This window comes from Ziziphus jujuba, chromosome 8 (assembly GCF_031755915.1).
Source record: "Ziziphus jujuba cultivar Dongzao chromosome 8, ASM3175591v1".
In the NCBI taxonomy this organism is placed as follows: domain Eukaryota; kingdom Viridiplantae; phylum Streptophyta; class Magnoliopsida; order Rosales; family Rhamnaceae; genus Ziziphus; species Ziziphus jujuba.
The window spans coordinates 26,372,786-26,398,419 of NC_083386.1; the positions used below are offsets into that span (position 1 = coordinate 26,372,786).

Here is a 25,634-nt window from a genome sequence, read left to right on the forward strand (position 1 = left end):
TTGTTATGTAGTTCTTTAACATATAAGGTAAGAAATTATTAATATATACGTAAAGAAAATGAAAAGGAAATACATGTATCGATTTAAATATTAAAATTAATTATTTTTGTGTGTGTCTCTCTCTAGGGTTGATAATACGCTCCTAAAGCGGGTTAGAATATCAATTTATTAACTTTGTTTCATTATCACCGGACATTTGCTTCTTTTTAGATGTAATTAACAATTTTTGTATATCCTTAACTGTTAATCGATAATAACAAAAACAGTATCACACTAAAAACCAAAAAACAAAGATGATTAAAATGAGGAATAACTAGGAACTAAATTCCATAAAAAAAAAAAATCAACTAGAAATCAAATAAATTATTAATTAGGAGTCAAATAGAAAGATTTAAAGTTGTTTAGGAATCATAATTTGTAATAATGTAAGCTTAATGACCCAATACGACCTGACTTTCTATATCTTCTAATAATGGTTTTTTTTTTTTTTTTTTTTTTTTTTGGGGTAATATATCTTCTAATAGTGGTTGAAGTGGTTCCTTGGTTACTTTTTTATAAAAGCTACAATTTGGTCTATGCATTATGATTGATTAAAGGCTAATTTATAGTTCTAAAGCCTTTTCAATTAGTAACAAAGTCATTGGTTTTTTAAATAATACTACCAAGTTTTAATCCACCTACCTCTAATATAAAAATAAATAAATAAAATAATTTTTCTAGAGCTTGCTGACATTCGGTTTTTGGATCAAGCTTACTGACATTTAAGGGACATTATTATTATTATTATTTTGCAAAAATCATAGATAAAATGTTTAGAAGGTACTATGTAGCACTAATTTATAACTAATAATTAATCATTAAAATGTTAGGATAACTAAATGATTATTAAAACATTGAAATCAATAGAAAAGCTTTTTTTTTTTTCAATAAAAAAATCAAAAAAGTTAACAAAACAAAAAAGAAAGCTGAAATAAAATAAAATAAATTTCATCTGGTTAGTTTTCATATGAACAATAGGATTTTTTTTTTTTCCTTTTTTTGGTTTTTTATTTCTTATTTTCTTTTGGGATTTGCAAATTGCAACATACCGATATGTTCCCGAAATTTAGGCAAAACCACACCAACGGCCAAACTCGGCGTTTGAATCGAACGATGATAGTGGGTCCAGCATAAAATCAAACGGTTGAAAGGCGATTATGTTATTCTGGTAATTATATGCACAAGGAGGGGCATTAACGCTAAAAAGAAAAGTTACCGTTGGAACCTTGGAGCCCTTTATAAAGGACTAGGGAATGAAAAAACTATCAGAGAAAACGAAACAAGATCAAGTAAAAGAGGCAAAAAGAAGAAGCAAGATTTTGCAGAGGAAACGAAGCAATCTCTCAGCGAATAGCAGTAACGATCTCTTGGTGGAATCTTTTGTGAGTTTTCTCAAATTCTTTTTCTGGTTTTTTTATTTTTTAATTTTCTTCATTAATAATAACTCCAAGGAAAACACTGTAAGACTTTTCTAGGAAAATTTTCACGCCGTTTGGTCTGTGAGAAAGGTTGTGAATTTTTAGGAAAGTAGAGTCTCAATTCTGGGTTTTCATTTTTTAATGGTTGAAAGAAAACAAATAGACACTAAAGAGATTTTGTCTTTCGATTAGTTAATTCTTTTTTATTTCCTGATTGAAGAATGAGTACCATTTGGTGTGTGAGAAAATTTGAGAAATTTGTAGGAAATTAAGTTTTGAGTTGTTGGGGGTGTTTCATTCTTTAGGGTTGAAAGTAGACAAACAGACACTAAAATGATTTTGTCTTTCCATTTGTATCATCTATGGGTTTTCTGATTTGTTGTACTCTAGGGTTAAATTTCCGGATTGAAGAATGAGTACCGTTAGAAACAGAAATTTAGGGTTAGATACAAGTACACTATGGAAAATGACCGTGGGAACATCAATTTTATGTTGTTGTAGATCCGTTCCCCTTCCAAACTCAGTTTGGTTACTTGTTTATTTAACTTTTTTATTTTTATTTTTTATTTTATTTTTTATTTTTTCCCTTCTTGGATTCGATGAATGTGGATATATAGGAATTTATTATTTTTTGTTCTCTTTGATTTCTACATTTGGCAGAAATTAGTGGAATTTTTGTGCACAAATCAGTAATGGCATCCAAAATTGGTCGTCTAATTCCAGATCAGAACTTGAGTATTCGATACAATGGTACTCTACCATTCCTTCTGTGCTGTTTGTTTAGTGGTAAGAAAGTACTTTTATTGTTTCTGGCCTGACATTCTAATATGCTGCAGGAGCTTCTGCTGGGGGAAAGGCTAATAATGTAGTGAAATCACAGAAGAAAGGAGGGCTTGGTGGAAGAAAACCACTTGGTGATCTATCAAACTCAGGCAAGCCTGCTCCAACTCAGCCATCAAAAAAGGCAAATCCCAAGAATTTTGCTTTCATTGAAGCAATTCAAGATTCAAGCATTAAGAAGAATAGCTTCAAAGCCTTTGACAAAGTGCAGACAGGTAGTAGGAAAGCACTTTCTGACATTTCAAACTCTGGGAAGCCAAATCTACAGGAGGAATCAAAGAAGAAGCAGAACTTGAAGCTTGGTGTTGTGGAAGAAGATTTTGTTTGTCCCAATGGTGGTATCTTGGAGGAAGGATTTCTTCACAACCATCAGGAATGTATTAAAGCCCAGACTATGACTATGGACGTAGACCAGTTTCTGAATACACTTGGGCTAGGTATTGGCAAAGCAAGTATACCTTTTTTTCACATTTATAGATATTATGTGGCAATTTGTTTGAACCATTTTGATATATGTTCTTTTTGCGCAGTTTCTTCAAAACAGTTTGCTTCTCCAAGGGCAATACCTACAGCGTCAAGCAAAATGGAAGTAAGTTTGCATTGCTTGCATTTCATTCCTTTGTGGGGTTTTGTTTCCTAAGAATTCCTATCTGATCGTTGACAACTTGTTTTTGATTTTCCTTGTTGCAGATTGAGAAATCCATGTGGCATTTGGAATTGGAAGAGATGGATGAAGATATGATTGAAGATAAATACTGTGGGAAAGAGAGCTCTCCTCCATGCAAGACTCCTAAATCATCAAATTGCAGTAGCCTCTGGAATGACTACGAGAACAGCAATTTTAACTTGATGGAGACACCTGAATTAAGAAAGCGTTGATTCAACTTGACTTGATGCTATAACAATTAGGAATTGATGGTCAAATTTAGGAAGGAATATCGTGTTAAATATGTGTAGTGTTTCAGTTTGAAACTCAGTAGAGCTGCTATTGTTTGTTCATATTATGTTGAAAATTGTATGCCAACCAGAACCATGAAATAGATTTCTCTTAACTTTGTTTCTGTAGTTTCTCTTAATAGTTCATAGTGTTTGTTCAATTGAAATTCAGGTATTCAGCCAATGATATTGCCCCATGTTCTATTGCAATTCCATATGCATAGGTTTGGGTTAATGCTGTTTGGAAAGGAAATAGAAAACACAATGAGCTTTAGAGGATGATGTTTTTCTTGTCAAATACTTGTAATAGTTGGTTTGTATTTCTTTCTTCAGTCTTTTGGGTATGTTTTTGGATATTTGTTTCCCCTAAGTTTTTGTTCTCTTCGACTTTTGTACATGGGCTTTGATTTGGATTACTTGTACTCTCAAATTTCAATTAGAAGCTTACACAAAATGGTTAGCTTGGAATTCGGTCCACATTCACGAACCTATTTGGATTCCCCTGCATTCTTGAACATGCCCAATGGGCTACTAATTCTAGTTCTTGTAACAAGTGGCCCATCTTTAGGCTGACCAGCGGAAGAAACAGTTTGACTTATTTACAGAATGATATTTTTCCAGCCGTACGATTAAAAAAAATCAACGGTAGAAGAATCGTCACCTCCATTTAATCCCCACATCAAGAACTTCTATCTGTGTCGGAGTTTTCTTAGCCCCAAAACCCAAACCCAAACCCAAAAACCCCCAACCAACTCCGAAATGGTTGTCAATTTGAGACTGCCTGCTCTCACCTCGCTATTCACTACCTCTTTCTCTAACCGTTATCCGGTGTTCGTCCGGCGTAGTCAGCAGCTTCGTCGTCCGGTTTTCTCATCTAGCTTCTCAGCGCAGAGCACGGTCACGAAGACCGAGGACCGAGTCGACGGTCAGAGGAACCGAGTTCAGGACCGGGCCGTGACGCCTCGGTCGCAGGATTTCAATGCTTGGTATCTCGACGTCATCGATTCGGCGGAGCTTGCTGATTATGGTCCCGTACGAGGGACCATGGTCATTCGTCCGTACGGCTACGCCATTTGGGAAGCGATTCAGGTAATGAAAGTTCTTCTTCTTCTTCTTTTGGAAACAAGAAGATAAACCAGGAACTTGACGTTAATTTTGTTGCTCTGGTATTGTGACTGGTTTGCCTTAATTTTTTTGGTATGGTTTTTCACTTGTTTTGTAGGATTATTTGAATGTGAAGTTCAAGGAGACTGGTCACAGTAATATGTATTTCCCACAGGTTTGTACGTTTCTATTATAGTCTAGTAGGAGTTGAACTCAACGAACAAACTTTTGTTGGGATTTCCTTCACACATAATTATTTGGGAGTTGACAATAAAGGACCAGAATAGTTTGAAGTGGGTTCTTGGAATGTGTGATTCTTTTAGTGTACAATCGGAATGTATTCTCGTAGTTATTTGATATATGGATTTTCGATCAATTATGCAGTTTATACCATATTCCTTCATAGAAAAAGAAGCTAGCCATGTTGAAGGTTTTAGTCCGGAATTAGCACTAGTGACAATTGGTGGAGGAAAGGAACTTGAAGAAAAACTTGTGGTATGCAACCTTATCTTACAACATTTATCATTTGTGATTCTCAATATGTGTGTGTGTATATATATATATATGTATATATAGGTTTTGGTGCTTAGTTGAAAATATCGCTAAAATTATACATTTCCATGTATAAGTTTCTGAAAAACCATGACCTAAGGTTTGGCTTTGATTTGGGCACTTCCTGAGGCTCTGGCAGGTTCGACCTACAAGTGAAACCATTGTAAATCACATGTTCACACAATGGATCCATAGTTACCGGGATCTCCCTCTCATGATTAACCAGGTGCAATGCTTTATTCCATTACTTTCATGGTTTTGCTGTTATCATTAGAAATTGTTCAACTCTACTGCATCTTTACTTTGCTTAATATGGTTCAGTGGGCAAATGTTACAAGATGGGAGATGCGCACAAAACCTTTTGTGCGGACTCTTGAGTTTCTCTGGCAGGAGGGTCATACTGCTCATGCTACTCCAGAAGAGGCAGAAAAAGAGGTTTGCATTGTATTTAAAAATGGTGGCTATTGTTTATTAGTTTTAATGTAGTATCATGTTTCTTTAATGTGGTGGTGCTGCTGAACTGCAGGCTATGCAGATGATTGATGTCTATACAAAATTTGCTTACGAGCAAGCCGCCATACCTGTCATTGCAGGTCGAAAATCGAAAGTGGAAACATTTGCTGGTGCTGTTAGGACCTATACGATAGAGGCTATGATGGGTGATCGGAAGGCATTACAAGCTGGGACTAGCCACAATCTTGGGCAGAACTTCTCTTGTGCATTTGGAACACAGGTATTTGACGTGATACTGTAGTTCCATGTTTGATGGTTGTTCCTTTCCTGTTCATTTTTATGTTTCCTCAACAATGGCAAAACTTGACAAAAGTTCTACTGTTTCAGTTCACTGATGAAAATGGACAACGGCAACATGTGTGGCAGACATCATGGGCCATTAGTACTCGTTTTGTTGGTGGTATAATCATGACCCATGGAGACGATACAGGTTTAATGCTTCCCCCAAGGATTGCACCAATACAGGTAAAGTTGGAGTATTTATGCATGTATTTTTGTTATAGTGATTTTAGTTGGTTCATTTCAATGCCAATGATAGCAGCCTCATCCACTGTAGCCAGTAGCCCATCTAAACTCATTATTGAGAACATGCCCTCCTAAGTGAGTTTTAACTATGTAAACCTAATAGTTAAAACAAAGTGGAAAATAATATTTAATTACAGTACAATTTTTTGTTTTTGTTGTTTCATTGTTAATGCCGGCCATTTTATGTGCACTTGTAATGATTTCTATAGCCTATTTGTATTGGTTTGTTTCATGTTTTACATGACTACATGTTTAATGTTTTTAGTTGGTTCTCAGGAAATTGGATCCTACTTTTTTATTATTTTTGATAGATACTTGTTTGGTTTGCATCCTTTGTGTTTTACCACTCAGTATGTTTATTGTCCTCTAGGTGGTGATTGTACCGATTTGGAAGAAGGATGATGACAAGGCAGTGGTTCTAGATGCTGCATCATCTGTGAAAAAAGTTCTGCAAACTGCAGGGATTAAGGTTAAACTTGATGACACTGATCAGAGGACGCCAGGATGGAAATTCAATTTCTGGGAGATGAAGGTTTGTACTCGAAAATAAAACATAAATTGCTATCCTTGCTGGTAGCATAGCATTTCTATGATTTTAAAACAAAAGTCTTGAGCATCATTTAAAAGCCTAGGCCTTTATTTATTTATTTATTTTTTATTTTATGGTTCTAAGGGCTTGTGATTTGTGCCGAAGTTAGTTTCTTGATATATATCGGATATACATTTACAGCGAAAACCTTTCTGTCCATGAACATCAAATTGGCCTTACCTTGCCATACTCCATACTAGATTTTAGACAATGAGTTTATTTTCTGTTTTGGGTGCCTATGGTGTTGTTTTATGCATTGAGATAGTTGGATTGCATTATAATTTTTTTTTTTTTTTCATGGGTAAGCAGGTAATAACTGATTGTCTTGAGAAAAAAATTGTTTCCTGAATAGTTTGTACAGTTACTCCCAATCGGCTCAAGAACTAACCTTGAGTTTTTTTAGGGAGTCCCTTTAAGGATTGAAATAGGTCCTCGTGATGTTTCTAGTCAGAGTGTGGTGATATCAAGAAGAGATGTTCCTGGAAAGCAAGGAAAAGTTTTTGGAGTATCTATGGAGCCATTGAGTTTAGAGGCCTATGTCAAGGATAAATTAGATGAGATCCAATCATCTCTTTTGGGGCGGGCAACATCTTTTCGAGATAGGTGCATATTTTATTCCCAACATTTCTGTATAAGTTTTGCATGTTGGTATTATCAAATGCATATGAGCTTTCAACATCTACAAAATATTTTTACACTAAAAAATTAAATATGTGAAATGAATTCTGTGGATACTGAAGAACCATGAATCTGCAGTAATAGTACATTTTATTCTCTATGGTTATAACATTGTTCTCACGTTTGTTCTGTGTTTTCAGTTTTAAAATCCTTGCCAACTTGCTTCCTCTATGAGAATTTAAGCCAGCAGCATCTTGTAGATTCTTATAATTGTTTGTAGATAGCCAACGATTTAGGGGTGTGGAACTGTGTTGAGCAAAATTATGGAAGATGTATTAACAGAAAAGTGTGTGCTCTTTTACAGTAGTATTGTGGATGTGACCTCATATGAAGAACTCAAAGTGGCAATCTCCGAGGGAAAATGGGCAAGGGGTCCTTGGTCAGCCAGGTAGATCTTTTTATTTATATCAACTATAATATATGTTTATCATGTAATTATCTATTACCCATGAGTGCAGTTGCAATGCTAAGGGGAACTTTGATTATTATTGATACAGTGATGCAGATGAGCTAAAAGTGAAAGAAGAAACAGGGGCAACTATTAGGTGTTTTCCTTTTGAACAGCCTCAAGGGGTTAAAACATGTCTGATGACTGGTAATCCAGCTGAGGAAGTAGCCATTTTTGCAAAATCATACTAAGCATTATGAAATTGAAGTGACATTGTGTCTAGCCTCCGTCAATTCCCTTAAGATCTGTAAGGTTTTTCTTTTAGGTTGCATTGTTCAATCTGTAATATATGAATTGCCAACTTTGATGATTGACTTGATTCATTAAAATATTGTTGTTTATTTTTTAAGAATTTTTGGTCCGTTAATATCTCGGGATTTTGAGTTTACAGATGGATAGCCAGATAGATTCAGCTGCTGAAAATGGCAATCAGATAGAAATTTTGATTGTATTCTAGTTTCTAATAATGCTGGCTGTTTTGGTGTTGTCTTGTTGTTCCCCTTTTATCGATTATATATATATATATATATATATATATTATGGTCTCCATTGGTTCGAAACTTAATAAGTAAAAAATCCAGTGACATAAAAGCTCAATAAGCATAAATTGAGGGCATATTGGAAAGACTCTAAAGACTTTAAGGAGAAGGTGTTGCTATCAAGGGCCTTTGCAAATATGCGTAACGGCTTTGTCTGGACTCTCAAACGCCGAAAGGGATGTCGGGGTTGTAAAGCAGGTGGGTATGATCCCCTCCTGTTTATGTTCCGCTACGCAGATTGGTTAAATCTGGACCCTGGATCAATGGCTGGGGCCTATGGTATGTGATACGATGATTGAAATGGACGGCTACGATGCTGTTGGACTATTTCCTGGACAGGAGGGGAAGGGAATCAAGTTGACTTTTTTTGAGTGTTGTGGGACCTTACTTTGTAGTGGGTGGGGTTCCTTCCGTGGAATAAAAGTTACGCGGAAGGAGAGTGGAAATTTCCTTTTACTTTTCTTATAATATTTTACAATAAGTTTTTTATTTTTATTTATTTTTTTAGGGCAATATGAGCATAATACGAAATGGATAAAGTGCAAAATCAGAAGAGAAAAGAATTATATGGTGGTGGTCATAGAGAATCGAAAACTCTAGCAAAATAAAATAGAGAATTGGGTGTTGTTTATTTGGTTGTATGGTCTAGTTTGGCTAACCGTTTTCTATGAAAACTGACTCAGATTGAAGATGCCTATAATCTGTTTAATAAATTTTAAAAAAAGAAATAGAAACATTGATAAAAGATTATCAATGGATATATTTAAAATTTTTTGTTGTTTATGGGCACTTTTTTATTTTTTATAAATGGAATTATTTCCAAAGGATTCCCAAAAGTTGACATATGACAACTCCTTATCTTTTTAGATACGAGTATTATCGCTTTCTAGCCAATTTCTTTCACATATTTCCTTTGAGAAATTTTACAAATTGATGTTGCAGCTGGTAAATAAGAATTTTCAGCCCATAAAAAAAAAAAAGGCTACTAAATAAGGATAAATTAAATAATTTAGAAGTTTTATGTTCCAAATTTTGCAGTTGTATATATTCTGATATAATTTATGTCAAATGTTTTTTATGTCCATTTTTTTAATAAACAATAGAAGCTAAAATATGTTTCAACATGTCATATTGCTTTTTTGGTTTTTGGAGGTGATTATAATGGTCATAAAAGATAAATAAATGTTATTAGCGTTCGATCCACACGGGTGGGCTCATCCCTGTTTCTTTAACTTCTCAAAGAAAATACTAAATATAGAAAAAAAGAGAGGCGGTAAGTGGAGTATTTTTCTAAAATGAAACCACCACAATGAAAATAAAACCATTTATCATATCATTTTTTTAATTAAATCAATTACATATCTGCGAGTTTTAATTATTTTGATTTTTTTGGTGAATGAGTTTTAATTATTTTCATAGTTGCTATTGCCCTTTAAATTGTCATATTTTTGATTTTTTTTTAATAATAAAAACTTTGTGATAAATTGATTGGTCACTGTTGACGATTGACTCTGCAATGGCAGGCTCGCAGCCAATCCGAGACTTCGAGATTCGTTAAATTTCTTGGCTTGATATAATTTTATTTATTTTTTTAAGAAAAATCAAAAACAAAATAAAAGGGTATGGAAGGGAATTGAAAAATTGGCTAGGGTAGTTTAGGAACAGGGAGGGCCATAAATACGTGGTGATGGATCTCTTATGATTTTCATCCAAACAGGGAGAAGAAGAGGAGGTACGAAGGAGAAAAAAAGAAAAAAAGAAAAAAAAAAATAGAAAGAAAAAGGTGGAGAAGAAGAAGAAGAAAAGGAATAAGTCGGAAGCGCCAAGGCGCAGTGATTATCGTCGAAGGTCTGCTAATCAGACGGTCCGTAATCAACGATCAGGATCGGCGTGATTCGTGTTCCGTGATTCTGAAAAACCTTGCCGAAACAAGAAGAAGAAGCTATCAGATTCGAAACGCATAAAAGCTTGTGGTTCTTCATCGAGATTTTATTTTTCTTAAAGGATTTGGTTGTTAGGGCGCTCTATGGTGCTTGAAATCTCTGCGGGAGATTTGAGTTCGTTCGTGTTGTTCATCGATTCGATTGTGGCGGCGATTAATTTATAATTACAGAAAACAGGTATTGAAAACCCTAAGCCTTTTGATAAATTTCGCTGCGCTTTTTTGTGGTTAATTTTTCCCCTTCATCATCATCATCATCATCATCATCAAGTTCGTTCAGTGGAACGACAACATCCAAAAGGAATTCCATGGTTTTGGCTTTTTTACTCTACTACGAATCCATGGATAGGCTTTTATGTTGGCTTCTGGATTTGTGAAAAATCTCCAAATTGTTCGGTTCCGAAGACGCCTAGGACTGAATGAGTTAGAGATCTTGAAGGCCGACAGGTTTTTCTTCTTCAAGTCGCGGCTTAGAGCAAAAAAAAAAAATTAAAAAAAATAAATAAAAAGGGGGCCCAAAGAGGAGCTCATCTATATGACAGAGAGACTTGTGTAGATTTACAAAATTAGGGTTAGATAGTGATATAAAAGGGGCAAAGTGCCTCGATCCTGGTGATTTATCCATTATATGATTTAGGATTTGCTTTTGGTTCTCGTCTCGGAAACACAGCCAAAGCTTGTTGTTGCCTCGGATGTATTTGAAGGTTTTTGCGGTGGATGTTCTTTGGCATGCTTTTCTGAAAACCCTTTTGTGAATCCGCCAGGCGTTGAATAAATAATTGGGTCTTTTACGGGAGGCTAATGGATAGTGCTAAGGCTGCTGATGCATCTTCTAAATTATTTTCTAGGCAATTTGAATATATAATTTTAATTTTATATGATTGGATCTGTAGGTTATGGGTGATTTCTGCTTTGTAAGCGGAATTATCAATGCCCTTGTTTGTCATCATAGAAAATTCCTGGCCTTCAACTTCATTCTTGCAGTACAGGACTTGAAATCGTTAATAGTCTAATTGCCAATCTGCATCGGAGGACTTGAAAGAAAATTTGAAGGCTATTATTTACTATTCAAAGTCCAGGAGTCTGTTTCTTTTTCTTAGTTGTCTCAAGCTTTGGATGGTATATATTGAATTCGAAGATTTTGGGTCAGTGATAAGTGGGAAAAGTTCAAAGTTATTGTTATGAAATAGCTTGGCTGCCTTGTGTATAGCAAAATGATAATGAAGTTTTCACTCTGCACTCAGCAATTAATTTGGAGGAAATAATGAAATAAAAAACCCTGTGCTGAATATATACTTTTTTGGGTGTTAAAAACAACTAGTTTAAATGAATTGTTTTTTTCTGTTTTTGTTAGAGGAATGTCTGTTGTTGTACTAAATCTTATGGTTGCAAAAAGAAGCCCTGGTTCTGAGCATTAGGAACCTGCTATGTTCAATGCTACATTCTGAACTGAGGGAGTATATGCAGGCCCTTCAAAACTGATTTAACACATCTGCCTCAAGGTAATTGCCTGTGGAGGCAAATGTTGGCAGTTTTGTTAACAGCATTTGGGCATAACAATGTTGTTTTTTAATTGTAGTAGCTCCATCTTGTATCTTCTTGCATTGTCATACTGGGTTTTTTATTTTGTTTTTTGTTTTTTGTTTTTCCCTGATCTATCTCTTCCTTTTGCAGGTACAGTAGGTGTTAAACTTATTTAAAGATAGGGAATTCTGGCAAAGAAGTTTCCTGTCAATTATCTGGCGAGATTGGGGGAGCCAAGTCAACAGTAAGTAAAGGATTACTGTTGTCATCGCATTATAATTTTCTGCTTTATTGAACTAGATTTCATATTCTCAATGATAAGGAAATACCAATGACTGCACCAATTGGATGATGCAACGATTGACCTTGTCTATTCACTGAAAGAAGCAAGTAGTTATGACCTCATGCGTTAGGATCAGGATAATAACTTACCTCCTGTTGAATTAATGGAATGTTAAGATTCGTTTGCAACTCAAAGGTGGAGTGTAAGCTAAAGTTGTTTTTCTTTGAATTTGCAGGGTCATTTGTGTACTTGCACTGGGGTTGTACCCAATACTCTGGTGTCAAGTAGAAAGCAAGTAACAACGGGAACCTGCAAAACTTGTGGTGGATCACCAGTTGATGGGATAGGATCCATATCTGCAAGCATGATTAGTGCAAAAGGCTTGGAACTTACAAATTTTATCAATCCTCACTTGACTTGGACGGTATCAAAAGGCTATAAGAGGTCAACAAGGCGTTCAAGGAAACAAATTGACAGAAGTCCCAAATTTGATGGAGATTTAGCGGATAAGGGTGGTGAAAACCCATTAGACCCAACTGTTTCTGAATCTGAGAAGGTTTCTCTTGCTTGCCTATTTCTATTTTTGCTTGTTTGTCCCTCTTATTTTTATTTTATTTTATTTTTTATCCCCATATTGTGATTCATGAGGTAGATATCTTATATTTGTCTGCATTGCAGCTTGGTGTGGCTGTCCTTGGCCGACGGTTTAGTGACAACATTGAGCATGTACCAATTAAGAAAAGGAGATTTATGGTCCTCTCTCCATCACCACCACCTTGCTTATCTTCGCCTTGTTGTGAAGATAAAGAACAGCTTATGGATGGGCGATATTCTTCAGACAAGCTTTCCTTTCCTAAATCAATTTCCAAGAAACAGGCTGTTGCTGCTGACGCATCTAAAGTTAGTAGGTTTGGCCATGGTGCTGGTGATAGAACTTTTAATGGGTATTTTCCAGAGGAGATGAATGACAATTGTTGTTACAGTGATGACTTTTCTGGTATTGAAATACTGGCTGCAGCTGCCTGTAATAACAGTGTGAGTGATGATTGCAATCACACAGAAGACCTTCCTATGGTTGAAGAATCAACACAAGAAAGGAGAGATAAATCAAACACTGCAACACCCGTTAAAGAAACAACTGCATCATTGGAAAAAACAGATTCGTCTCTGATAGACACAGTACACCAAGATACAATGGAAGGCTCATCTGTTCAGGACAATGAAGTTGAAATTCATCCTAAAGAGGATAACACAACAGCTGAAAGATCTGTTTCTTCACGAGATGTTAGATTTCACTGGGACTTAAATGTTCCCATTGATGCTTGGGAGCAACCTTGTGATACGGTGGTTATGGATCCTCAAACAAATGCTGTAGAAGATGCACAGGCTGAAAAGTTGCAGGTTTTGGAAGCAAGTCAGATACGGAAGGAACCTAGTGAAACTAAAACTGATATTGGAAGTCCAGTGAAGCCTACTTTTGAAAATGAGGAAAATAGGTTAGAAGGAAGCTCTGGTACTGACGGGAACAACGATAAATGTGTTCCAACTGATAAGCCTCTGGAATCTTACACGTGTGATAGTGTGGATACAAATAGTCCGACTCAGAATGTTGATGCTCTATCGGTTAATGGTTCTTCCTGCCCAGAATCTAATATCATTGCAGGCTCTGTGTTTTTGGAGGAAAACAAGAAAGCATCGCCTGTAAGTCTGGTTGTGACTCAAACTGTAGATGATATTTCTTTGGGTGTACAAGATGACAAAATCAATTGCTTAGAAGAAAAACCTTGTAAAGCTGTTCCTTGTCCATCAGAGGGGCTGGCTTGCAAGGTTGATAGTACTCAAAATGAAGATTGTGATGGTTCTGCATCGAGCTTGAATGATGAGCTAAAATTGCCTCAAGAAATGGTGAGTGCAGACAGTTGTATCCCACTAATGCCTGTTTCCCTTGAAGTCAAGCCTGTTGCTAAAGCAGAGGAAGTGTGTGTCAACAATACTGAACTTAACTGTGAAGATACATGTTTGTCTGGAGTATCTATGGGAGATGGGCAACCAGTGGCTACAGCAATTGTGGAGGAACAAGTTGAAGAAGCCTCTATGGCTCTTACTGATAATCCTGAGGAAGTGATGCATGAGTCTTCAGGAAACCCCAAACCCAATCTGGAAACTGGAGTTGGATGTACCTCAGATGAGGCATGCCACAAATATGGTGATGGTTCTGGCAATAGCTTGGGTAAAGTGGCTATAGAAGATACCCATGATGAAAGCTATGACATGGATATTAGTGATAAGGATGATACTGTTGACAATGAAAATGGTAGGGAGTTTGAGGCTGGTTATGATTCTCAGTATGAGGATGGTGAGTTGAGGGAATCTGATGTGCACTGGGAGGATAATGACTGTGAGGATGGTGAAGCTGAATGTGTTGATTATGGGTCTGATACATGTGAAAATGATGATGCAGACTACTTATCTGAGAAAGTTGGAGAGAAAGTGGATTGCAGTGATGAAGAATTTGGAAGGAAAAAAGAGGGGAATGTGTTTGAAAGAACTGAGCATGGTGCTGCAGGAGAAGCTTTGAAACAATCTTCAGCTGGCTCAAAGTCTAGAACTTCTGGCTCTGATCAATTGCATGGAGGTTCTGAAATTTCGTCAAACAGAATCATGGAAATAACTGAGGGCTACATGGTCGGGAAACATATTGCTGATTGCTTGGATGGGTTTGATGACAAGGATTCCCCTGCCAAAGTGGTTTGCTCAAGGGCATCAAGGAAGGAATTTTCATGCATTGAAGGATCATTATCTACTGTACAGAGGAACAGGTAAATTCATTGGATCATAAATTTTATTTACTTATTCTTTTCCCCTTTTCTAAAGTAGTTTGACTTCTGCTTAACTGTCAATTACTTTTATGCTTCAGATCCAGCAATTTTGAGTTAAGTTCTCAGCATGAGGAGACTGGTTCTGATCTTTCTATGGGAAAAGAAAGATCTGATTTGCAGATGCATGGTAGAAACCTGGGAGGTGCCAATTTGGCTAATAGTTCACTGGCTTATTGGGATTCAAAGCGTCGTGTGTCACCCACTTGCCATGGTTCCTTTGGTTCTGGGCGCCCAAGACCAAAGAGTGTTATTGAGGGCCGTGGATATGCAACACATGCAGAAGCAACAGGGATTGGCGGGGCTGATAACCACATTCATAGGCAAGCAATAAATTCTTCCTCAAATGGTTTTTTCCGGCCTCCACTTAGAAGAAGATCGCCATCCAATAGGGATGATACACATAATACGCATAGGGGAATGGCACCTGTGAGAGATACAAGTCCTGATAGGAGGAGGTTTAGAAGATATCCTCAAGGGGTTGGTCGAGCCTTTAGGGAGGAGTACCACAGACCAATGCCCAATGTTTCTGATGAATATCCTTACCATGTGCCACATCGGATTCCCAGGAGAGATCATGGTTCCCCTCCTAGTAGAGGACCTATTTACTATAAAAGACCCTACAAGAGATCACAGTCCAGATCAAGAAGTCGGTCTCCTGTTGGTGGATGGTTATTGCAAAGGGAACGAGATGAGGTTCCAAAACATCGCAGCAGCAGGTCACCAGATTATAGGTTTGAAGCAAGGGTAGAGAGAATGAGACTGCCATTTCAGAAGCATGGTTTTGCAGCAAAATATGAGGAGTTCTTGTCGCCACCAAGACGTCGCTTTTCCCCACCACAACATAATTCCAGGTGGTTTGATGATCCTAATAATGGTGTGGATCATTTCAGGGGCAGGAGATTACCAGCAAGGCCATTTCACCAGAACCAAAGGTTTGATTCTGTGGGTTCCTCACGGAGATTGAATTCAGATGACTATTTCGAACCGATGATTCGACCTGCGAGATTTCCTGAGATGGGTAGAGGTGGTAGGTTGCGGAGATATGAAGGAAGTGATGATGAAAGAAGGAAACATGAGATCATTCATCGGGTGAGGCGCTATGACTCCGATGGTGTTGTCAGGCGGTTTCGATACGATGAAGATGATTGTTTTGTGTCAAGAAATGCTCATAACTACAATGAGTGTGATAGTAGTGGTGCTGAGAGACGGCCTAGGAGTATATACCTTGGAGAGGTAGCAAAGAAGAAGGTCAGCAGTTAAGTTATATCAAAGTCGATTATTATAAGTTGGATTGGGAGATATGTTGTGATCTGGGAGGAAAATGTTCATCTTTGGGTCCTTATACCGGTCTTCTTCATCGGGTTAAACACTCTCTGGTAGATAGAAGTTTTTTTTTTTTTTTTTTTTTTTCTTTTCTTGTGCTCTTTCGGGGACATCTTTGACTTTCTTTTCTGCGGTGGAGAGCATGTGAATTTCGTTGGTTTACCTTCCCTGCGGCTGGCACTGCTTGTGGAAGCTATTCTCACCTCTCTGATTCCTTCTGGCAAAAATTTTTTGGTTAGGCCTGATGTGGTTTTTCATTTATTTTTTTTTTAATTTTTAATATCCATGGTTAATGTTTCTCTTTTTAGGAATTTTTTTTTCTGTGCCAACAGTGGCAATGGTTACCTCTTTTGAGGTCATAAAAGTATAATGATTAGTGCAAAATGCTATGCTTTTTAATTACAAGCCTTTCTTTTTTTCTTTTTATTTTTAATGTTCGATCTCATTTACCCTCTCTCTCAAATGTTGTTACCTTCAAAGTTTATATTTAGTAACAATCGATGTCTCAAATGATAAAAATCCGAGAAAAGACAGTTTATAGCAGCCAAGGCACCGTGAGAATCATCGAAGTCTATCTATGTTAAAATTATCGGTTCTCTGTCTCTAAAATGACAAAAGTTATGGACTCAAAAAAAAAAAAAAAAAGAAAAAAAAAGAAAAAAAAAATGAATAGAACAAACCAACGTGAAAAGATTACTCTTTTCCTTTATGAAGTTTTCTCTTTTGAACGAATTTTTCTTCAGTTTGTATATATATATATATATATATATATTTTCAAGTTGTATAATAATTTTATTTAAGTGGTAAAATTGCCCTACTTGAAATCTTTGAGAGCATAACAGTGAAGCTGCCTCTTTCTTTTCCATGGTCTTGGGGAATATCTTTAGCTTTGGAGAGGTTGAATTTCTTTTTGAACTGCTCTATACTCTTCAAGTTCCTTGAAGGTGAATCCACCTTAGGCGAGTGGTCAAAGGAGAATTTTGGGGTGTGATAATAAATTGGTTGGTGAATGTATTATTATATATATATATATATATATATTTTTTTTTTCCCCTGGCGGTAACATGAATATATACAAACAAATTCCTCCGCATGTACAATAATTTTTGGAACAAAATATTATATAGTCACGCTTTCCCTCTTGGGATCACCAGCTGAAGCTTATGGACTCAAAATGTAGATTATTGGCTAAGCCAGATGAACATATGGCAGCCACTTGTTGCCTCATCTTCCTTGGACCGCTAACAAGAACCCCAACGCTTGAGCTTTCACACTCCAACAATATTCCTGTAATATACATGGGCATATTATGTGTAATGTTAAAGTGATATTGTGGGATTGTTTTGGTTGAAAGTGGATGATCATTTGACTCGGAAATTTATTTTGCAAAACCTTTTGTCTGTATGACAAAGGTAGCTTACTTTTGAGATTAGGTCTTTTTCCATAATGCACTTGAGTGGCTTGGACAAAAGACTGGTGGGAAAGGCTTTCCAACCCTCTATCATCAGCAACGCTATGGGTCATTGGTATTGGCATGTTGGTGTTCTGAATCTGCATTGTTTCCTTTGCATTCTGTTTCTTGTTCCATAGAAAAACTGCAGTTGCAGTAGTGATTATGGAGACACATATGAATAACATGTTTAGTGCATTTTTAGAAGAGAAAGAGTATATCATATTGGAATTATGGTCGATTGGATATATGTAGTATCTTGTGAGGATGCCAATGAGAAGAAGAAAAATGACAAAGGAAGTTGAAATTATCATGCCAAGCCACAGCCAACCGTTCTGACCAAGTACTGATGAAATTGGGACATCTGATGGGTCTGGTTTGAACAATCTGGTTTGGAGAAGCTTGTGGTTATCTGTTGTAGGCTCTTTCTCCTTTGTCACATAGGCTTCAATTTGCAATTGCAAAGAAGAAATGTCAAAGTTGGTGCCTGAAACTGGGAGGACAAGGTCCAGCATTGTGAGATCCTCAGATTTCTTGAAAGCACAGATAAGTAGAATGCTTGGAATCTTGTTGCCCCCATGGTTGGATCTAACGAGGAGCTCTCGAATAATGGAGATGAAAGGAGTAATGCCACTTCCTCCACTCACCATTACAATCATCTCATGCCTGCACCACAAGGTTTTACACGTCATTTTAATATTTTATTTGGAAAAAAAAATTAGCTTGAAAATTGCAAGTGTCTCATTGCTGCTTATATACTAGATTTTCCAAATCTGCACGGTAAAATTGTTTGGAAATGGTGATTAGACGGAAAATATCTCTGTTATGACAAAACTTAGTAACTAGCTTTGTAGTGTGATGTTGTTTCACCTTAAGAAATTTGTTGAGGCAGGTCCATAAGGTCCTTCAACAGAGATCTCCAGGCGGTCAATTCGTGAGGGTGATGATAATCTCTGGTACAAACTATGGGACCATCTTCCTCCACTTTTGATTACAACACTTAGCTTATCACGATCCATACTGCTGCTAGAAGTAACAGTAAAGGGATGCCATTGTAGCTTTGAAATTCCAGGCACATTTAAAAAGACAACGCTTGTAGGAGTATAGCTTAATCCTTTGGTGACATTATACACAAAAAATCAGTACAGCTTTCTGATTTCTATCAAAGCTACTATGATACTAATCATTACTTTGTGTTTGTGTCCTTTACCTGGGCACTTGGAGAAGTTCAATTCAACAGCTTCACAGGATAAAAGCCGGGCTGATTCCAAACGAATTCTTTTTTGGGATTGTAAGAACCTCAAGTACCTATCAATTAAGAAGAGGTAAAAGGCTGGGAGCATAATGCAAGTGTAGGAGAACCCCACATGTAAAACAAAGAAGACAACAAAGGTAATATAGAGATGATGAGTATAGAAGAAGAGCTCGAAAATCTTTCGTCTAATCCGAGGGAAGCTTGTTGCCCACATTACTAATCCAGAGACCAGAGCTACTTCTCCAGCCACATTTGATAAGCCAACTTTGTTCCATTTGAACACCTGCATCCACCAGAATTGGCATCGAGTTTGCAAGCATTTATCTGACAATGCAAATTTTATTTTCTCATAGTACATGTTATCTCACCTCTGAAATTTGATTTGTCTGTGTCCAAAATATAATGTAACATAAACCATGAGCTGTGAAGATGGTCATGACAATATGCCCCAGCCAGATGTGGTATTTTATGCTTGACTCTGATGTTAGGCCAATGAGACGCAAGATTGAAGATCCTCTGGTCACTGGGAAGAAGAGAAATGCTAAGCAAATGTTCCCAACCAGGCCAAGCATTAGTCCGGACATCTCCAACTTAGCTTCCCACCTGCCAAATTCATTGATTTTCAAATACAGTCAATCTCTCTGCCCCCTTTGAGTTACAAAGGATAACAGAACAGAAAATTAATGAATATAAAAGTGAAGATCAGTTTTGACAGAAGAAAGATTCCTTCTTACACATGAACTCCGCTGTTTGCTGCCTGTTGGGAGATATTTGCAAGCATATCATGCAAGTAAGAGCAGAAAGACCAAACCAGTAGTGCAAAGAACATGGTCAAAAAGGATAGCTCCATCCAAGAAACAATTCCAAGTGGGCCTTTCACTAGCACAGGTCTTGACCAAGATTTCCAATATGCATTTTTCATCACACTGTGAGCAAGAAATACCCAAAATAAGCAATACTCTCATTTTAAAGCTAACATGAAATAGAGAGAAGTATGAAATCTTGTACCTTTCTCTGTTGCTATCTACATTTTTCTTTCCAATATGAAGATATATACAGCTCAAAGTTGCTATGAAAAGGATGGGGAATGTGTAAATAAGAATGTTCCCACCTGCAATTCAGTAGAAAAATGATTAACCTGATTGCAAGTTAGTCATAAAAGTTAACCAAGAATTTAAGGCAAAACAGAACTTTTTGGTTTTAATTAGTCATCAAAGTGTACCAAGAATTGAAGGCAAAACAGAACTTCTTGGTTTTCCTTTTTCCTGAGGTAGAGAACATAGTGCATTTTTACCTAAGCTAGTGTTTATTTCTTTTTAAGTTAAATGGGTATTTATCTATTTAATATAATGCTATAAACTACTACAAGCTGAAAAGATGCTATAAACTTGTTTGATTCGAAAAGTTGAAAGAGAAAATTAGTTAAACAAAACCTGAGAAATAAAATGTTAAGCTTTTTTTCTGAATTCGAACCTTGTTCACCAAAATATGTTGAATCGGTTTTTGCATGAATTTCAAGCAACCATTGCAGATAAAAAGTATTTGTGGGCATCATGATCCAAATCATAATGTAACCAACAAAGATCATCACTATAAACAACATTATTGCTGATTGTAGCTTCTTCATTCCACTGTGAGAACCAGTTTCTTTTAACATTGCTGATCCCATTTTTTTTACTCGCTCTTGAATGACTGTACTGCATATAGGGGGAGTTTCTTTGAAATCCTTACATATATATACATACATATATATATATATATATAATGGTTGTTATAAAATAGCAGTCCATGGATTAAGAAAATAGTATTACATAAGTCTCTGTCTACGTTGTACGAATTCACATGTAAAAAACTAATTACTTAGCGATCCAAATTATTTGTCAAAAGTTATTAAGGTTTGTGAATCAGATAGTTGACTGGTACTCTTAGAGCAGAGTGTGACCAATGAAGGTCACTATCGAATACCCAATGCTTGGCTTTAGTGATACATCCAATGCAATTGTCATAAGCAATGCATATATGTCATTTTGCTTTACTGCAAAATTAAAGTTTCTCAAATAAAAAACCTACATGGTTCTTTGTTTTAGATTAAAAAAAAAAAAAAAGAAGTAGTTGAATTCTAGCTAGGATTTGAGTCACTTGGGTTTGTTATAAGTATTTCAGGAATCAGCTTAATTTTAATATTCATATGGGTTTGCGTTTCACATTAGTTGTTATAATTAGTCAAATATTGAAACTTAAAATACTGAAGAAATATTTTAAGTAAAGCCAAAGTCAAGGATAATATTAGTGATTCACAATAAATAATTACAAGACGGAGAGTTCACTAATAATATAGTAGTTCGGGCATTAAACATTGAGAAAACCCAGAAGGAGAAATACCACTATATAATAAAACAGAATACAGGCAATTCACATATATATTTAAAAAAAAAAAAAAAAAAGGGAAGAAAAGAAAAAGAAATCCCACTAGGTATCATTAATACAGACTACAGGCAAATCATATTTTAAAAAAAAAGAAAGAAAGAGAGAAACCCATACATAATTATACAAGTTACAAACAATTCAGATCGAAAACCCCAGAAAGAGAGTAGCCCCACTTTATATTTATACACGGATTGATCAACGTATATGGCACAAAACCCTATTCTTGGTGCGGAAAATAACTTACTGCATGAATCACCATTTAAAACTAATGGATTCAAAGTGCAGATTATTTGCCAAACCAGATGAACAAATTTTTGCAACCTCATGTCTCATCTGCCTTGGGCCACAAACCAGTACTCCAATATCAGATCCTTGAGAATCAAACAAAATTTCTGCAAGACAGATTGAAGAAAGAAAAACAATCACTTTCTCCAACATTATTAACAGTGAAACAGAAAATATTGTATTATGTGTTTATATATATGTTATATTCATAAAAACTTACTCTTTAGATCAGGTCTTGTACCAAAATGGACATTCCTAGCTTGGACTAGTGACTGAAGAGGATGGCTTTCAAGTTCTATATCAGCACCATAAGACAATTGTGCTGGTGATGATGTTGATATTTCAAGGTTCTGTACTTGTTTCCCTTCCATTGCATTGATTCTCTTGCACCAGAGAAAAACTGCACTAGAAGCTAGAAAAATGCAGGAACAGACCAAAAACATGTCCCAAAGAGCTATGAATGAGAAATGGTAGAATTCTCCAGTGTTATGATCAATTGGGTAAATATAGTAACGAGTAACAATTCCCAAGAAGAGGAGGAACAGGACAAATGAGGATGAGATTATTGCACAAAGCCATAGCCAATTGTTTGGTCCGAGAGCTTCGCAAATGGGAGAGTCCAATGGGTTTGGCTCAAACCGTACCGTTTGTGGGAGCTTCTCTGCATCTTTTGGAGGCTGCACTTCCTCTCTTGTTACATAAGCATCTATCTGCAACCCTATTCTGGAAAGTTCATCAGCAAATGCCCCAGAGCTTGGAAGCAAGATGTCTAGCATTGTGAGATCGTCTGAGTTCTTGAAAGCACAGATGAGATGGAGACTTGGAACTTTGCTGTTCTGTTTGGTTACCTGGAAAATAATCTCCCGGATTATGGAAATCATTGGAGTAATCCCACTACCTCCACTCACCATTATCAGGGACTCATGCCTGTTAAGACAGATAAATAAGACCTTAGTACAAGAAGCTTAGCAAAACAAATTAATTTTTGTTCTGAAAGCCAGCTAATAAATTAAATTTCAGAGAACTAATTAATTACTTTAGAAAATCAAGTGAAGTAGGCCCATAAGGTCCTTCAACTGAAACTTCCAAATGATCTAGAGAAGAAGAAGAAATTTGTTTGTAAAGCTTTTGAGACCAACTTCCTTCGCATTTGATCACAATGCTGAGTTCATCTGCTTCCATATTACAGTTGGAAGAAACTGTAAAAGGGTGCCATTGCAACTTTGAAATCCTTGGCACATTTATGAACAACATGCTTGTTGGATTATAAATTAATCCTGGAATAAATTGCAGAAATATCAGAATATTAATCTACATACATTAAAAAAAAATTAAAAAATTAAAAAAAAAAAAGATTAAAATCACATAACATTTAATATTGGTCCTTCATAATTCATTACCTGGAGACTTGGAGAAATTAAGCTCAACAGTGCCACCAGGTAGAAGTCTAGCAGAGAGCAAGCGAGCTCGATTTCGAGATTGTAAAAATCTTAAGCAGCGATCGATGAGGAAGAGGAAGATCCCTGGAAGTATCATGCACAGGTAGGAAACACCAACATGGAGGATGTAGAAGAAGATGTATAGGATGTATAGGTGGTGTGTGTAAAAGAAAACCTCAAACATCTTTCTTCTTACGCAAGGAAAGCTTGTAATCCACATTGCTAATGCAAATACTATTGCTATCTCTCCTGCTACATTTGATACATATGTTTTGCTCCATTCCAGCATCTGCAACGCCAAAACCATGCTGTGCCTTAATTATATATATATATATATATATCCAAACAATAATCTATTTATAAATATATTATACATGCTATTGTCAATAAATTAGCCTAATTAATGATCACAAAATTACACAAAATAAAATTTGTTAATTTACATTTGTGTGCTTACATTTATTATATTATATATATCAAAGAAATTAATTATGAAAGAATATTTTGCTTGATATTATTGTGAGCTCCTTTTACCTACAATATTGGTGATACAATACTAAAAGTATAAACCAGTGAAAATCAATACAATAATATCATGGCTAGATAGCTAAATTGTTCCTGATAATTATAAGCCTAATTTTTGATACTATTTGTTTGTTACTAATTCTGAAAAATATTGTAATTTTTTTTTTTATTGTGATGAAATTATAATTCATCTTGATTCATTTCTTTTGAGATTCATAATCAGTATTATCTTAAATAACATTTGCCTAGAAGAATCAATGCAAGCAGACACACATATTCAGTATATTTCAGTACATGTCCTGGTATTTATTTCCAAATATATATTTCATTACATGTCCTGGTAACTCCATTATGCTTATATGCATGATAAAAAAATAAAATAAAATAAAATATTCCGAATGAACAAAACAACGCAATATTATTGGACTTCAGAGATTCCTCACTGTCAGCCATCGGACAAGAGAACAGGTACAAAAACACGTGTTCTCTATTATATCTTCTACAAACCACACAAAAGGGATCATGAATCCATATCTACCATATCTTACCGTGCGGCTACAGCTATATATACAGCCCTAATAATCAAAATTATTACTTAAAAATTAAGACTCATTATTTTAGAGACTAATTAAGGATGATGAATTAATATATATCAACAAGAAAAGCTAGCTTATACAAACCTCAGCCATTTGATTGGTCATGGCCCAGTAGATGATGAATCCAAGGGTATGTCCACCGAAGAGGATCATAGAGAGATGGCCAAGCCAGATATGGTATTTGATGCTGGACTCTGATGTTAAACCAACAAGAGGCAAAATGGAAGACCCTCTTGTTACAGGAAAGAAGAGAAATGCCCAGCTTATGTTTCCAATGTAACCTAGTCTCAGTGATACACTTCGGAATTTTGCTTGCCACCTGCCATTAATTATTTGCGTTAGTACTTATGAGTTTGGCCAATTAAGTTAATTAATATTTATAAAAGTGAAGAAAATCTACTACATACACTTTCTCTCCAACTTTGTGCATATGGAGGTGTCCAAAGCTGACATACAAGTAGTTGGCAAGAGACCAGATCAGGAGGGCGATGAACATGGCTGCGAATGTAAGCTCCATTGCAGTGACAATTCCCAAAGGTGCTTTTATAAGCACCGGACGTCTTGTGAAGGCCAAATGATGACTTGAAACATCACTAAATATAAGCACAAAAAGTTTAATTATTAGTATATTTTAATTGAAAAGTTTAAGAAATTAGTTAATGAAGGATTTAGATGAAATGTTTCTATTAATGTAGTAACCTTTTGAAGTAGGACTTGGATTTTTTGTGATGGAGATAAACACAACTCAAACCTGCTATAAACATCATAGGGAAGGAGAAGAGGAGGAGATTTGTCCCTGTGAAATGATGTTTACAACAAGTGAATTAGCAAGCAAGAAGTAGAGAAATTAACATTCTAAATATTTTGAAAAAATAAATTTAAGGTAGCTAGAGAAAACAAAGAGAGATAACAGAAGAAAAATTTGCAAAAACCTTGTTCTCCAAAATATGTAGAATTGAGCTTGGTGTTAAGGGTTGGTGTCCAGGTTTGTTTATAAATTTTTGTTGGCAACAAAATCCAAACCATCAACCACCCAACAAACACAGCAAGCAAAACCATCTTTAAGACTAATGTTTGGTTGCCCATCTTGTGTTTGCTTGCTTTGCACAAGGGTGTCAATGGAGAAGAGACCTTTCTGCTATACTATGAGAGCTCCTTCACACGGTGAATGTTTCAAACTGCTATGCAATGCCTAATCCAAACCAACAAACATATATATATATATATATATATGTACACACACACACAAGCGTACGCACGCACATTATTATGTCATGACAATATCTATCATGTGCACAAAAAGCGAGCATGAATCATGCATGCACATGTACATCTATATATGTATGTATGTATGTATGTATGTGTGTATGAATGAATAAAAGAAAGTATCCTAATAAAATACATTTTGAAATGTTATCCAGAGGAGCATAATGTTATTTATCCCTTATTACGAATAAAACAATTAATTAATATATAGAAATGCATCATATCCTCTTTTCTATGAAAGAATATATACATGAAAACT

At 35.9% G+C, this 25,634-nt stretch overlaps 5 protein-coding genes across 6 annotated transcripts; 3 read left to right on the forward strand and 2 right to left on the reverse strand.

Moving 5' to 3' along the window:
* The first annotated feature begins 1,275 nt into the window (after nucleotides 1-1,275).
* On the forward strand, nucleotides 1,276-3,701 carry LOC107423596 (protein PATRONUS 1). Its single transcript, XM_016033183.4, has 5 exons — nucleotides 1,276-1,421; nucleotides 2,118-2,207; nucleotides 2,294-2,734; nucleotides 2,828-2,886; nucleotides 2,988-3,701. The coding sequence occupies exons 2-5, from the start codon at nucleotides 2,150-2,152 to the stop codon at nucleotides 3,174-3,176; spliced, it is 747 nt and encodes a 248-aa protein (XP_015888669.1). The 5' UTR covers nucleotides 1,276-1,421; nucleotides 2,118-2,149; the 3' UTR covers nucleotides 3,177-3,701.
* Nucleotides 3,702-3,915: 214 nt separating this feature from the next.
* On the forward strand, nucleotides 3,916-8,030 carry LOC107414742 (proline--tRNA ligase, chloroplastic/mitochondrial). Its single transcript, XM_016022915.4, has 11 exons — nucleotides 3,916-4,322; nucleotides 4,456-4,512; nucleotides 4,722-4,832; nucleotides 5,029-5,115; nucleotides 5,211-5,324; nucleotides 5,416-5,622; nucleotides 5,730-5,867; nucleotides 6,298-6,459; nucleotides 6,920-7,119; nucleotides 7,499-7,582; nucleotides 7,692-8,030. The coding sequence occupies exons 1-11, from the start codon at nucleotides 3,993-3,995 to the stop codon at nucleotides 7,831-7,833; spliced, it is 1,632 nt and encodes a 543-aa protein (XP_015878401.1). The 5' UTR covers nucleotides 3,916-3,992; the 3' UTR covers nucleotides 7,834-8,030.
* Nucleotides 8,031-9,890: 1,860 nt separating this feature from the next.
* On the forward strand, nucleotides 9,891-16,537 carry LOC107414754 (uncharacterized). 2 transcript variants are annotated; one of them, XM_048470444.2, is made up of 6 exons: nucleotides 9,891-10,301; nucleotides 11,478-11,625; nucleotides 11,798-11,891; nucleotides 12,166-12,486; nucleotides 12,609-14,749; nucleotides 14,848-16,537. In XM_048470444.2, the coding sequence occupies exons 4-6, from the start codon at nucleotides 12,295-12,297 to the stop codon at nucleotides 16,067-16,069; spliced, it is 3,555 nt and encodes a 1,184-aa protein (XP_048326401.2). In that variant the 5' UTR covers nucleotides 9,891-10,301; nucleotides 11,478-11,625; nucleotides 11,798-11,891; nucleotides 12,166-12,294; the 3' UTR covers nucleotides 16,070-16,537. The 2 variants fall into 2 exon arrangements, with proteins under 2 accessions (XP_048326401.2, XP_015878413.3); XM_016022927.4 differs by lacking the exon at nucleotides 11,478-11,625.
* A 3-nt stretch (nucleotides 16,538-16,540) lies between these two features.
* On the reverse strand, nucleotides 16,541-20,506 carry LOC107414733 (ferric reduction oxidase 2-like). Its single transcript, XM_016022907.4, has 8 exons — nucleotides 20,311-20,506; nucleotides 19,846-19,948; nucleotides 19,572-19,763; nucleotides 19,206-19,440; nucleotides 18,793-19,120; nucleotides 18,453-18,696; nucleotides 17,554-18,248; nucleotides 16,541-17,419 (listed from the first exon to the last, which is right to left on the reverse strand). The coding sequence occupies exons 1-8, from the start codon at nucleotides 20,504-20,506 to the stop codon at nucleotides 17,280-17,282; spliced, it is 2,133 nt and encodes a 710-aa protein (XP_015878393.3). The 3' UTR covers nucleotides 16,541-17,279.
* A 756-nt stretch (nucleotides 20,507-21,262) lies between these two features.
* On the reverse strand, nucleotides 21,263-25,321 carry LOC107414747 (ferric reduction oxidase 4-like). The gene is made up of 8 exons (XM_016022922.4): nucleotides 25,042-25,321; nucleotides 24,809-24,905; nucleotides 24,517-24,702; nucleotides 24,194-24,428; nucleotides 22,950-23,277; nucleotides 22,586-22,826; nucleotides 21,770-22,476; nucleotides 21,263-21,656 (listed from the first exon to the last, which is right to left on the reverse strand). Exons 1-8 carry the CDS (start codon nucleotides 25,193-25,195, stop codon nucleotides 21,517-21,519), a joined length of 2,088 nt encoding a protein of 695 aa, XP_015878408.3. The 5' UTR covers nucleotides 25,196-25,321; the 3' UTR covers nucleotides 21,263-21,516.
* Nucleotides 25,322-25,634: the final 313 nt, after the last annotated feature.